General features: G+C 38.7%; 1 protein-coding gene and 1 pseudogene across 2 annotated transcripts; both read left to right on the top strand.

Moving 5' to 3' along the window:
- The first annotated feature begins 6,096 nt into the window (after nucleotides 1-6,096).
- On the top strand, nucleotides 6,097-9,460 carry LOC149214124 (origin of replication complex subunit 5 pseudogene; annotated as a pseudogene). Its single transcript, XR_016250055.1, has 3 exons — nucleotides 6,097-7,864; nucleotides 8,309-8,686; nucleotides 8,950-9,460. The product of XR_016250055.1 is annotated as an origin of replication complex subunit 5 pseudogene (transcript).
- Nucleotides 9,461-9,511: 51 nt separating this feature from the next.
- On the top strand, nucleotides 9,512-11,417 carry LOC149214123 (protein ROOT PRIMORDIUM DEFECTIVE 1-like). Its single transcript, XM_089390857.1, has 2 exons — nucleotides 9,512-10,572; nucleotides 10,671-11,417. The coding sequence occupies exons 1-2, from the start codon at nucleotides 9,900-9,902 to the stop codon at nucleotides 10,712-10,714; spliced, it is 717 nt and encodes a 238-aa protein (XP_089246983.1). The 5' UTR covers nucleotides 9,512-9,899; the 3' UTR covers nucleotides 10,715-11,417.
- Nucleotides 11,418-14,012: the final 2,595 nt, after the last annotated feature.

Raw genomic sequence — 14,012 nt, 5'->3', positions numbered from 1 at the left:
GGCTTATTACATAAATGGAATTGTAGTTTGTTATGATAAAATTCTAGGCATTCTAGCTTTCAAAATGAGTCTGCTCACATGTTTCAACACTTAATTAATTGCAACGGTTCTTGATTACAGAAAAATATCTGAGAATAAAGAGTAGTTTAGATTCAGAGATATATGATGTCAAAAGAAATCCCACATTGGTGCATCCTTTGGATTGCAAGGGCATATAACTATTAACAACATTGGAACTTGGCGGTCTCAAGTTTGTGAAGTGCACCTTCAAAATTAACAGAAAACTCATTGTACCAGAGAAAGACCTTGAGCCTCTGGTCATGACCTTAGTATTATTCTATGTGATGTAATATGTACATGAACAAGAAATATCCCTTGGGGGGAGTTTCTAGACAGAAACTGAAACATAAACACCCAAGTTTTCCTGCACCTATGGGCGTTTAAACTTTAGAGTCTAAAGTGGTGTATGCAAAAGTACCTTATCAGGATATGGTTCTTCATGTTACTGAGAGCATTGAATGATTATTTGGATCACTAGAAATCACTGATCTAGTGACATTATCTCATGGTAGACATTCTGGAATATTTGCTTGGTGACCAATATTTGTACTCATCTTACTATTGATCTTGTGGTTTGTTCATTTGTCATCACACACCAAAAGGGAAAAAATGCACAATAGAAAAGAAAAAGACCACTACTCGATGCCAATGCATGCAATGAATGTGGATATAGAAAGTTTTGAATCTTGTAAAATTATTTACCTGGCCCCACTATTCTAATCAGTATCTAATGGCACTAACCTTAACCATCATTGTAATATTTTTATTTTAATTGTTTCCTTTCTCATTGTTACATATCTAGGACTTGTAGGACCAAGTCTAAGCTTTACTTCATTGGGCTTATGAGCTTTTAATTATTTTTCTCATGTCGACATAATTTTGGCCTTCTTCCTTTTTTGTTACATAAATTGAACTTTTGATAAAACTGATGAACTAATTCCTCAGGATACTATCGAATGAACCTGTCTCCAATGTTATATTGGCACATCGAAACGTATTTAAGATTCATGAACCCAGATTGAAGGCTTTTCTCACGAGCAACATGCAAAAAAAATGGTTTCCTCTGTCTAGTTAATCCTCTTCAACAAAGCACAATAAAAGGAGTCCCTAAAACTTTGTTGATGACTTGAATGGGATATTAGTGGAATTTGAATCATGTGACAAAAAATGGCAGTCATTCGATGCCTGTGGACAAAGAGAAGGGTTGATGGGGAATGAGGTGAAATACCTTCACTGTAAGTGTCACTTATTAAAATACAACATTGCTAAGTCAATTAATTAATGAAAGCCAGTGCTTCACATTCGTTCAGTTTTCTTGCTGCCATGTAAAGGATTGTATGGTAGATGATGAGGGCTTTGTCAAGGCTTCCAGACTCCAGTTTCACTATTGGTAAAACATCAAGAAGATTTTACTGTTTGGCAACTTCATAGAAAGTCAAAGGCAAGTTCATTATGCCTAATTTACGTGACTTCTAGCCAATAGTTTTGAAGTTAGAATCTCCACTAGAGGAATTTCTATCATATCTGTTTTGCTATTTCTGGATGCAGAAAATATATGAAAGGAAATAGTTAGAAAACCTATGTGCTGAGTAGTTACTTTTCTTTTCCATTGGTTCGTCCTGAGTTTGATGTACCTGAAATTATGGTCCAATAGACAGTGTTTGTTTTGCAACACCTCAAGTTTCTCATCTGTTTTAAGAAAAGGTCAAACTTGGTATTACAAGACCAACTTCTTCATGTTCTTTTGGTGCATGAATTTTCTTTAATAGGAACTGTAGCATCTTTGTCCACAACATTGATCATGGTAAAGTGAGTCACTTGTTGCAATCTCATAAACTAGGTCTTGATGTCTTCTTTAAGCGTGCTTTGCTGGGAAACATGCAACTAAAGGTTCAACTTAATACATTGGTGATGATATTTTTTATTTATAATGTCATGACAGGTTTTTCTAAAAGTTCCCTCAACTATGGCTGATGTTGTAACAAGGGGTGGAGAGATTTTGGCAAATCTAGCTACGGGCACACCTTGGGAAACAATAGCAAAAGATGTTGGTATATCAATAGGCACAGATACAAGAGCACAGAGCCTTCGTGAACAAATCATTCAAGACATAGACAAGTTGGTAGATGAAATTACAATTTGGGTGATTTCTTCTCGTAAGATGTTGCCCTAAGGTTGCAAGAGGGATCCTACCATGGCAACCCTTAAGGTGATGAAAGTTCTGCTTCCCCATTGTTGAGAACATCCAAATTAGTAATGACCTAGTGGGGTCAAGGATGGCAGAATGAAAACACACACTTGAATCTCAGATAGATAAGAAGAAAGAATTCCTACAACAACACCCATTCAGATGTAATAATTTCCATGAATAAAGCAAATTCGACCACTACACAAATGTTGGCTCCTCTGATATCAGCAAAAGAGGATGAATTTCAAATGGTAACCAAAAGCCCAAATAAAATATGGCAATGCTCAGCTACATCTCAACCCCAAAATGAGCCAAAACTAGGTCCAAGCTAGAATCAATTGACAACTTCCAACACTGTTCAAGATGAGTAAGCCCACAGAAACTTCCCTCCCTTGACCGGAGAGGAAACTCAAGTAGAAAATGAACAACTAGTGAATTCAGTGGAAATTGAAATAGCCTAACAAGCACAATCTGTCACTCCAAGAAAAGCATCTCAGAGGCACCCATCAGAGGTGTTGGAATGAAAATCCATTTAAACACTGAAAGAGGTTCAACAAATTTCTCCCTCCATCGATAACATGGTTGTAAAAGGACGACATGAATAGTTCCTATTAGAGATTATATACACTTCTTGACCTTTCCCAATGGCCTGCCATGACATACCATCGGAGGCTACAGATGAGATTTAGGAGAAACACTCCAACACACAATTTTATGATATCCATATACAGGACCCTGACTTTTTCATACAGCGAGGACAACCTTTTGATTTTATTACTGAAGGTCAAGATCAAAAGTTGCATTGAGTAGGCTTAAACTAGAATTCCAATGAAGGTTTCCAAGAGCATGTCTTGCGCCAAAGATCTTTATTTTCCACACTTATGATTTGGAGAGGAGACAGTCACATGGTGACTCTCTTCATCAAAGGTAGTGTATTTCGGGTTATTCGATTTCAAGGCAGGTATTCAAAAATAATAGAAATAAAGATTTGATTGTGAATGGTGTTGGATCAACTTATATGGTGCATAAGTCAGCAACTTAGATAAAGGTAGACTAGTACTATACATTCAAGAATAATTATTGAGGAGCTATGTTATTCCTCAAAAACAATGAGTTGCAACTATCTCTACAAGACTCTGATTCAGTTGTGCAATTCTCATAAGATGACATTGATAGTTTCGAATTCAAAGAAGCTAAGAAAAACAAACAACAGAGTTCTAAAGGTAAAGGGGTAGTTAAAGTGATCGTTGTTTCCCTTCAGGTGCATCTTCAGGAAATTATCAATTGATTCAAACTTGAGAGACATTGAAGCATAGAAGTTCCAAGGTGAAAGAGTTATCATCATGGAGTACAAATCTTAATTGGGGGGTATCAGTACAGGTAGCAGATGTGAATAATCAATCAAATAGATTTCTTTTATTGCTGGGATATCAAGTGCAGGCAAGAATTATATATAATGGTGCCAAATATTCAGAGGAAAAGCTGCAAAAGATTAAGCTGATGATACAAAGCAACCTCTACCTATACCTTAGTATCATTCCTGGGACTCGTAAGTGTTTTGAGGAGAGTTTGACAGGAAGAGATCACACTGCACAGGATCGACCTACCTCATCAGGGCAGAGTGAACAAGAAGCTGTTGTTCAAAGTATTTCTTCCATCAACTTGAGATTGAAGGTTTTTTTTTTTGACTAGCTTCTAAAAATTGTGATGATGGTATCAAACATGGGCAAAGGATATCCCAATCCATGTAAAACATGGGGTAGATCATTTAATTCCCAAATATTTCCTCAAAATTTATGCATACCAGGAGGCACACATGCTCTGAAACCAGAAGGAAGCAAAGCAGTTTTTTGGAAATTGTTAATATAACTCTGCCAACTTTGTTTAGCGTAAGGATTGGCTCAATTTGCCAAATCATCTACCCAAGACATGTTGCTGATGGGATGCCATATGTTGCAAGTTCAAAACTAGTTGAGTCCCTTGGGGTTATCATCTGCTATTAGGATTGATGTCTGAGCCACTCTCCATCCAAATATTCAAAGGAGAGGCAGATCCCATGAGATTTTAGATAGATCTAGGCTGGTTATTATACATGAGGGAAAGAAAAAGAAACTGATATGTATTAAGATATTGTTAAAAATAATACAGAACTTTATACCAGAGGAAAGAAACAAAACAAAACTTAGGCACTGTATTATATAATTTATATGTAAGAAAAAAATTGATGTTTTGTAAAATTAATGAAAAAAACCCTTATGAGATTTTGGATGAGTGGTAAATGGATGCAGTCTTAAAATACTCCCTATTATAAGTTATTGTTTCAAATGCCTTGTAAATTAATTTAAAGAAAAACAATGTTAAGTCACTTCTTACATTAAATTACCAATTCAAATTGCCATAAAGTATCAACCAAAAGAGAAACAATAATTGGAAAATGAATCATCAATACACATTTCAATAGTTAATAAGTGTTACATAGTAGCTTGTGCATGCTGCTTAGTAAAAAAATACACGTGACATTGACCATTATTAGTAAAGCTATGAACTTTACATAAAAAGTAAGTATTAGATATTAGACAATAACATCTCTACACAATAGGAAGCACCAAAAGAACACTGTATATGTTCAGATTGGTAAAGCAGATATCTACCTAGCATAGTTTGTTTTCAAAATGCTCACAAACACTAATAATATATGGTTCTAGGTTATGATGCTACAAATTCATTTTGTTTATTAAAAGTGTGATTCGAGCTTTCGAAAATGAGTTCTCTATGAGCTGAGATGGATTACAATATATATTTTTGTGTTTGGTAAAGAAGAATTTGGGCTTTGTAGATGTTATGACCATGGAGAGGTTGTGGACACGTTTGATGTTTTTGGCCTAGGGGCCAAGCTCTACGTGAGGTAATTATCTACATTCTCTGTGCTAAGCCATACCACCTTCGGTATATGCCTATCATGATGCCATCCTATACTCAAAGCAATGTAACTAGCCATGTTGCAGATTTGAAGCAATTTGTTCAAGTCATACATGACATAGTTTCATTTCGAAATTCTGATACCATAATACATTAACATTTTCTTATGATGCGTGTTGAATGGGAGACAATAGCCAACCCTATTGATGTTCGATAGATTATTATAATTGCGCCTTTGTAGAGTGTTCTTACCCATAATTGCACCTTTGTAGAGTGTTTTTGCAAGAACATTTTTGGTTTTTGGCAAATTTAAAGGTTGCGTATTATCTATTCAAGTTTTAATGTGATTTTTTGGAAGTTTTCCGGTGGGTTTTTCCGATCTAATTTGTCTAAAATCTAGAACAAATTTAGTGAAATAACAAGTTTGATGAGTAATCCTTACACAATCCTAGGGATTTTTTGCTGAATCCATATTTACGATCAAAAAACCAGTTTAAATATCGCAAATCAAGATTTCACCTCAAAATTTTCCACCAAATACCAGTATCTGAAAATCCAAAAAATCACATAAAAACAACTTATTATATGCCTTGCAATGCATTGCTCGTAGCGAAAGTGGTCATGACACACTAAAGCTGAGAGTCAACATTCGTCGAACAAATAGCCCATGCCATAGAAAATATGATGCGTAAGATATACATGAAATATTAAAATAATTTTAATTTTCATATAAAATAAATATTTAACCAAATAAAGCCTTTACATTAAAATATAACCCTTCAATTTGATCCCTTTAAATGGCATAAAACTCCTAAATTTTGAAATTGAAAATCAAAATAGTTCGTTATAAAAAAATGGCGAGCGTCCATAAGTTATTCGAGTCCGTTATGAAATGCTTATTTTAATGGCGTCTGAGCCTTTTCCTGCCATTTTTGGGTTTCTCTGACCATATCAGTGTAACTCTGAAGTGGCCGGGCTGGGAGGGAAAACCTTAGTTATCTGATATGAGGCATCTATTTCTGTCTCGACTCTGGATCTTAGCGACCAAAGTCTGTCGGTGCGATTGATTAAGTTTGTTGGCGTAACGTTACATGCATTTTGCAGAAATCAAAGTAGGTGTAACGTAGTGAGGATGCACAGGTAAGAAGGAAAGGGTTTACCAGGACCAGACAGAGCTCGAAGACTCTACAGGACCAGGCAGAGAAGCAGCTGATGATGAGGCAGCAGAATCCGGTCAGACATGGGGCTATAAGATTCATTCCAGAAAACCAAGGCACTGATTGAAGGGCCCAAACAATTCGCTGGATCCTTTTTTCATTATCAACTAATACACAACCAGCCTATACGGATTGTACATGTATACAGACAACACCAGCACACAGAAAATATCAGCTCAAGCTGTAGACATTATTTGCAATCATTTGATAAATAGGCATTGTCATCTTTGCAGCGAAATGGATCCAAGTTTAGACCACCATTCTAATCCTAAAACCCCCACAAAACCCCGTCTCAATTCACTGCAGCAACCCAACACAGATGCTTCAACCCCATCAAGGCGGATCACCAGGCGCACAACAGCCAACAATGCAGGAAATCCCTCTTCATCAGTCAGGCAAGTAAACGATACCATATTAAATTCTTATTCCTCTCCACTGGAATCCGTTGAAATTCACGACGAACCCCAAAAAATAATGAACATAGAAGAGCTTTTGAAATGCCTCTGCAATGGATTTCCCGGGCGACAAACACAGATTAAAGAGCTCATATCGCTCGTTGGGGGTCCAAGGGATTTTATGACCCCATTGCTTGTTTATGGGGGCCCTTCCACTGGCAAAACCAGTGTAGTTTTAGATATATTTAAGCGTTTGAACCGCCCTTTTGCCTATGAGAGCTGTAGATCTTGTTTTAGCCCTCGTCTGCTGTTTGAATCCATTCTGAACCAGCTGATATCCCACAGAAGAACGAAAGCTAATAACTATAGCAGTGCGAAGCGCTGTGAGAAAATTGCAGATTTTGTTGTGTATTTGAAAGAAGCCTGTTTCAGGCCATTGAGAAAAAATATGAAAAGAAATTGGTAGGTAGGTCTATAGAATCTCGGAAAGATGGGGAACCAAGGTTTACGGGCTCTCCTCCCAGGGATTCCCAAAAAATCCCAGATAAAGGGCTGAAGGAATCAGTGTTTAAGGGATCTCCCCACAAGGATACCCAAATAAGTCCAGAGAAAGGGTTTCAAGAATCAGAGTTTAAGGGCTCCCCTCGCAAGAATACCCAAAAAAATCCAGAAAAGGGGCTTAAGGGTTCCTCCAAAAAAAATACAGGAAGGGGGCTTCAGGCTTCTGGTTGCGATGATCCTTCATTGAAAGACAAAGGGAAGAGCGACAATGATTCTTTTACCAAAGAAGTCAGGAGATTGGATTTTCCAAAGGTGGTGTACTTGATATTCGACAATATTGAACTTCTGCATGAGTGGAACAATGGTTACAACCTCATCTCGGCATTGTTCAAGCTATCTGATTTGACAAGAATGCCCAATTTGGGTTTGATTTTTATCAGCAATATCACTCCAGATTCCTTCTATTCCCATACTGGTGCTCTGGAGCCATTGACAGTCTACTTTCGGGACTATACTGATGATGAGTTGTATCAAATCCTTATCAAAGGGCAGCTTAATACTGAGCTGTATGCGTCATTTCTCAAGTAAGTACCTGTGCCTACTTTTTCTTCAAATATGCTTATAGATTTCTGTTAATGAAACAATAATGCTCAAATCTTATTAGAAAAACACGTGGCAAATTTGGGTTCATGTGTCTACTATTTCTCTGCGTCTATAGGAGTATGTCGCAATGTGTAAATCTTGTTGATTGGCTCTTGTCAATGAGGTTATTAGTTTGGTTTGCTGAAAGTTCTGTCACTTCTGCACACTATACACTTGCTTATTTTGTATGGGAAGATCCACCCAGCAGCAAGAAAGTTGGGCTTCTCTGATCTCAGGTGTCTGAACCTTGCCACGGTTCTCTTTTCTGTTCAAGTTAAGGGGCTTTCGAAGTTTTTAAAAGTTTCAATGAAATATGTTGCTGCTTGATTTAAACTTGTTTTCTTTTTGTTTCTGATATTGAACAGTGCTATTTTGTATCCCTTCAGTAGAGCTTGCAGGCGAGTTACAGAACTCTCTACAGCATTGGAACCTTTGTTTCAAAAATACTGTGAACCAATTAGCAAAGAAGCTGTGGTTCCCGATGAAAACGGAAAGCGGAGGCTGTTTTCTTATCTTGAGCCACACATTGCACCGGCCTTGAACCAAATATTCAATGTCCCTACTTCTGGAGACAAGGTTAGAAGGAAAATCATGACAAGAAGACAAGGTTTTGATGAAATACATGAAGATCTAGATTTTCATCTTTCTGTTTGTGGCAAGTACTTGCTCATCTCTGCCTTCATTGCATCAAGGAACCCTGCGACTCTTGATGCCACGTTGTTTGATTCGTCTGGGGGATTAGATAATCGTAAGCGAAGGAAAAAGTAAGAACTTTAGTTCCTTTGATCCTTTGCTTTTCTCCTTTTTTGTTTTTCTTTTCATCTGATTCTTAAAAATAAATTTAGTTGATTTCACATAAGGAAGGATCTGATTTCTTTTATCTAGAAGTTCCAGCTCATCTGAATACTATGCCCTCTTTCCCATTTCATGGCAGCAAGAAGTTAACGTTTCCTCCATATAATTATGCAATCCCAAGCATCACTTTGGAGTAATTATTGTATACTCTCTTTTGTTGGTTTGTGAATAGGAGTGTAAAATCCACAGAGAGAAAGGAACATGAGGAGCAAGAAAAGTTCCTTAAAGGTCCAGGGAGTTTCCCTCTGGAGAGGCTGCTTGCAATCTTCCAATGCATCACAGCAGTGGCAGATGAAGAATTGGAAAATCTACAATCTGACAATATATCTGCAGCTGATGAAAATGGTTTGGGGCCTATGGCTGATGCTCTTATGCAGCTCTCAACTCTTTGTAATATCAATCTTTTGTATAAAGGAACAAGTTGTCCCCTAGAAGGTGCTGCTAGGTATCATTGCAACATCGATCAGGAACATGCAATGAAGGTATGCCTCTTTTTGCTTATGATTTATCAATGTTTAGTGTTGTTATGCTGTATTGAAAATGGAGTAGTCTACCTAGGCGGTAGAATGGCCCTTTTTCCGGCACCGGCCGGAAAATCGTCCGGCTCTGGCTACCGGAAATCTCTCCCTCCTCCGCCACCATCTCTCAGCTCCACCACCCTCTTTCTCTGCCACCCTCCCTGACCGCCCTGACATTCCCTGACAAAAAAACAGGATGCAGTTAGAGCGCCTGACATCCCTGACCGATCGGGGATGAGCTGGAATTCATGCGGGGAGTAGAATCGCCGATTCGAAATGGTCACCCGCGCCCCATTCAAGCTCTGATACTCACTACCCGCTCTGCGCTGCGCTTCCGCTGTGCTGGCTTACCCCTCTGCGATTCCGCACTGCAGCTCGGAGGCCAGGTACTCCTCGCCACTCCTTAATCGATTCCCTATTGAACACACATAAAACCTTGAACCTGCCTTCCAGTGACGTTATATCAAATTCGAGGAATGTGGAAAATTGCATAAACTGGTGCATTTTTTATTCCATCATCTGTATGTCTCGCTATCTTCTCCTCGACCCATATGGTTTGAGCTCCCCAGGGCCGTAGTTATTGGAGAGGGCTGAAGCTATACCCATGACCATGACAGGAAGACGACCATGGATGGCAATGAAGATTGTCCAATGTTGGACTCAGCAATGGCAATGGGGGCGAAGCATGAGCCAGAAGGCGAATGTGAAAGTGAGGACCAGAGACCACGCCTTTGATGATTACATGGATGTCTATAAGAAGGTGAGAAACGTAGAGAAATTCCAGAAGATAATCCTATCTCAGCCTAACCAATCCATCTGCATCGCAAGGCTCGACACTCTCGCCCGACGACACGGCATGAAGATGTTCGAGTCGGGCGGTTTCGTCCTCAAATTCCCCCACATTTTCGAAATATTCGAGCACCCTATTCAAAGGCTGCTGTGGTGCAGATTAATCTCGGCTGCTCTCCAGCAGATAGAAGAAGAAAAGGCAGCCTTGGAGGCACAGAAAGAAGAGGCAGTGACCAGGCTTCGAAAGCTTCTGATGATGACCGCTGGCGGCAGAGTTCGGTTGGAGCATGTGCAACGCATGAGCCAGGAACTTGGTATGCCCGAAGATTTCGAAAGCTCCATTATTCTGAAAAACCCTCGCTACTTTCGCCTCACAGGCGAGGACACAAAGTATGCCAAGACCAAGTATCTGGAGATTGTTGAGCGTGATCCTCAATTGAGTCTGTGCGCCATAGAGAAACTAAGAGAGCAGGAGTACAGAGAACGCGGTAAGAGTAAAGAAAATATTAGGTTTTCATTTATTGTCAATTTCCCCCCAGGGTTTAAGATCAGCAAGGCTTATAGAATATTTGTATTCAATTGGCAGAGATTGCCCTATTGGTCTCCCTACGAAGACATAAGCAGGCATGATCTCAGGTCCCTCGAAGCCCATAGGCGTTTGGAGAAACGAGTGGTTGCTACAATCCACGAGTTCCTGAATCTCACTGTTGAGAAGAAGATTACATTGGAGAAGATTGCCCATTTGAGGCACTCTTTCCATTTGCCTAATAAGCTGAAGAATTTCCTCCTGCAGTATCAAGGTATTTTCTATATTTCGACTCGCGGCAACAAAGGTAAGCTTCATACCATTTTTCTCAGGGAGGCTTATAAGAAGGGGGAGTTGATAGAGCCCAATCGTCTATATTTGGCTAGAAGGAAATTGGTAAACTTGATAATGTTGAGTCCTAGAAAGGCTACCTATGATGAGAGCTTGGTGCATTATATGAAGGACAAAGATGATGAGCAAGTCACAAGGGAGTATCTTGAAAGAAGCGTCAGATTGGATGCAAATCTGGCTTCAGAAAAGATTGCCAATTTAAGCCAAAAGACCTGGACAAGTTTCTTTGGGGCACGGTGCCAATGCATTTGAAGATTCACAGTCCATTGGTAGGTTTAAGGGGGACAATGCATTTGAAGATACACAGTCCATTGGTAGGTCTACGGGGGATATAGACATGCAGTTTTCTAATGGCTCAAGAGAGAATATTGAGGAAATTATGGCGAGAAGAAATCAGTAATATTGGACAGCAGGCATCTTGGTTTTCTCGTTGGGGCAAACAGAGTTGCAAATCAATTTATAAAGAGTGATTAAGGTCAGGCTGCAAATTCATATTTAGAAATTAATCTTCAACTGGCTGCTAATAAATGTCTTAAGTTACAGTATCAGGAAAGTTCCTGGAAGTTTCAAGGCCCAAACAGTGACCATTCGTCAAAATCAAGATATTGGAGAGAACGCGGACATTTTTATGTTGGTTTTTAGGTTCCTCATTTGCGTCAAGTTCTGGTCGCTGCAGCTTGACTTGGAGGTATAATTGTAAGCTTTTGCTAGATGGTTGCAACTCGCAGCTATATGGACCATGGCTAGGCCGTTTAATTCAGATGATAACAGAGTCTTTGCATTGGCAATCTTGAGATGACATTTGGCTCAAATCCGTTTGAAAGATTGCACCATATTCTGTCATAAATGATTAAAACCTAATATGGTGGACGTTGCAGCTCTCAGCTATATGGAGCATGGCTAGACCGTTTAATTTAGATGAAAACACATTATTTGCGTTGGCAAGATGGGGTTTGGCCCAAATCTGTTAGAAACAATGCGTCATATTGTGTCATAAACTTTTGATTAAAACCTATCGTGCTGTACATTGCTTTGAAAACCCTTGTGACTCAGGCTTGTGGGCAAGAGACACTTCCATTTGATGTTGCAGGCAAACTTTGCTCCATTGTTGACAATCTTGATCGGTGTTGTGTGCCAAGAAGTGATGTAAAGGAGAAAATTGAGTTACACTTATATTTTTTGCCTTTTAACTAATTGACAATGAAGTTTTGTAGTCTTATCCCAGTCAATTGTTGCTCTACAAAATGCGGCTGTGATCTTTAATGTAAAACCAAACTTTAGTTTTTTAATTAACAGGGATTGCCAATTGGAAAACGTGCATATTTTTAATCGATGGTGCTGTCTATGCTTTATAATGTTGAAACAACATTCATTTTCAACAACAGTTTGCACCCATTAGAAAATGCACTTATTTTACAACGAAGTTTGCAGCCATTAGAAAATGCATTCGTTTTGCAACAAAGTTTGCACCCAATTAAAAAAATGGAGTACAGGTGATGAATTTCTACGAATCACAGGCAGGAATTTGCATTTGATTGCAATAGTCCTTGTGAAAAGAAATTTGGTGCTCTGAGTTCTTAATTTTATAAGAAGTTGATTATGTGCATGTGTTGATATGTTTTCAATGTTGTCTATCACAATATGGTCTGCTTAGATTCTAACATATTGTGTATGAGCTGTATCAGGTATGCCTAGGAGCTGTACACATTGCTCTTTGTAAAGTATGAAGTCTAACAAAGAGCATCTCACTAACAACTTTCCAGGAAAAAGATTCAGGGTGAAATCAACAAGGCTATATTTATTGAAAAGGGAGTTTTTTTTGCAAGGAAAACCTTGCAGAAAACTCGCAACTACCTTCCCCCATGATTCATGGATGGTAATTGGAGATCAGAGCCTAACCCCAGGGGACGCAGGGGATCAAGAGAGTCGAACCTGTGAGCTCACCAACTTTGATAAATAGATCTCATGTATGGCTAATGACTACTTGAGCTTGAGAGAACCCAAAAAAGATGAGTTTTTACTATTAAAGATTTTTTAATCGTTTAGCTCAAATATTAAAGATATATTTTTAAAATCAATTGATTAAGAGTTAAAATCCAAAATAACCTACTCCACGCCTACCAAGTCCCTCCCTTCTCCCTCAATTTGCCATGGGTTGTTTTGTGGTGCATTCTATATTTGCTTAAGAAATCTGTGAATGATGGTTAATGGCCACATTTTTACCCCAATATCTAGGGATCAAGGTTTCTTGGCTGCATATTCCCTAACAACATTTGTAGTGAGGCGAGTCCTTGGTGCATATTTCATTGTTTGATGATCTGGATTGGATCATTATATTATTTGTTATCCATTTCAATGCTTTCATAGTGGAAATAATGGAGGATTCAACTCACAAGACTATTTTTACCTGTAGATTTTGTTTTGGTGAATTGGGGTTTTAAATCTTTTGGAGGCATTTGAGGTATTTTTTGAAGTTTTTTGGGGTCCAAAAGGTCCTGCTTGCACTAGACCTCCTGGTGTTGTTCTTCACTCATATACCTTTTCAATAACGCAAGAAAGACTTCAAATGGAGTTTTTATGCAAAAGTTATGCCACTTGGAACTTGACCTTCCGATTTTGTCCAACATGATTCGAGAGGATGTCACATCAACCCATTACTCATGGAAAAGGGGTTAACCACATGACCATGATGAAGAAGATTCTAGAAGACTTGAGTTGTAAGTCACATTGAGGATTGAATGGGTCACATTTAACCCCTAAATGGCTATTGGGCTGTGCTATAACCAGGCATCTAGGAGGAAACGACGTTCGATTCTATTCTAGTGCATTTTGTTCCATAGTTAAGTAGAGTAGTTGAGAAAGGATAGAGAAAGGGCATAACAAAGAGGGTTTGTGTTTTGTTGTAGTCCCCAACCCATACGTCTCTCTCCTTTGTATTTGCATTATTTTCCATTCAGAGAAAGAGAGAGTAGAGTAGCCTCTCCTTCGAGCTGGAAAAAGTAATTCTTATAGTATAAATTTCGGATTTCAGTAACTACCTTTCATGGAAAT

The sequence above is a fragment of the Pinus tabuliformis genome, chromosome 1_1 (assembly GCF_031772625.1).
Source record: "Pinus tabuliformis cultivar Carrire ecotype Pingquan chromosome 1_1, CPIR1, whole genome shotgun sequence".
Lineage (NCBI taxonomy): Eukaryota > Viridiplantae > Streptophyta > Pinopsida > Pinales > Pinaceae > Pinus > Pinus tabuliformis.
This window is presented reverse-complemented; position numbering and strand designations above follow the sequence as displayed.

Bases quoted from the DNA above. Each gene is read 5' to 3' on its own strand.
- LOC149214123 (XM_089390857.1), top strand. From the start codon at position 9,900: ATGACCATGACAGGAAGACGACCATGGATGGCAATGAAGATTGTCCAA. The intron at 10,573-10,670 runs GTAAGAGTAAAG...TTCAATTGGCAG, and splicing joins GCAGGAGTACAGAGAACGCG to AGATTGCCCTATTGGTCTCC.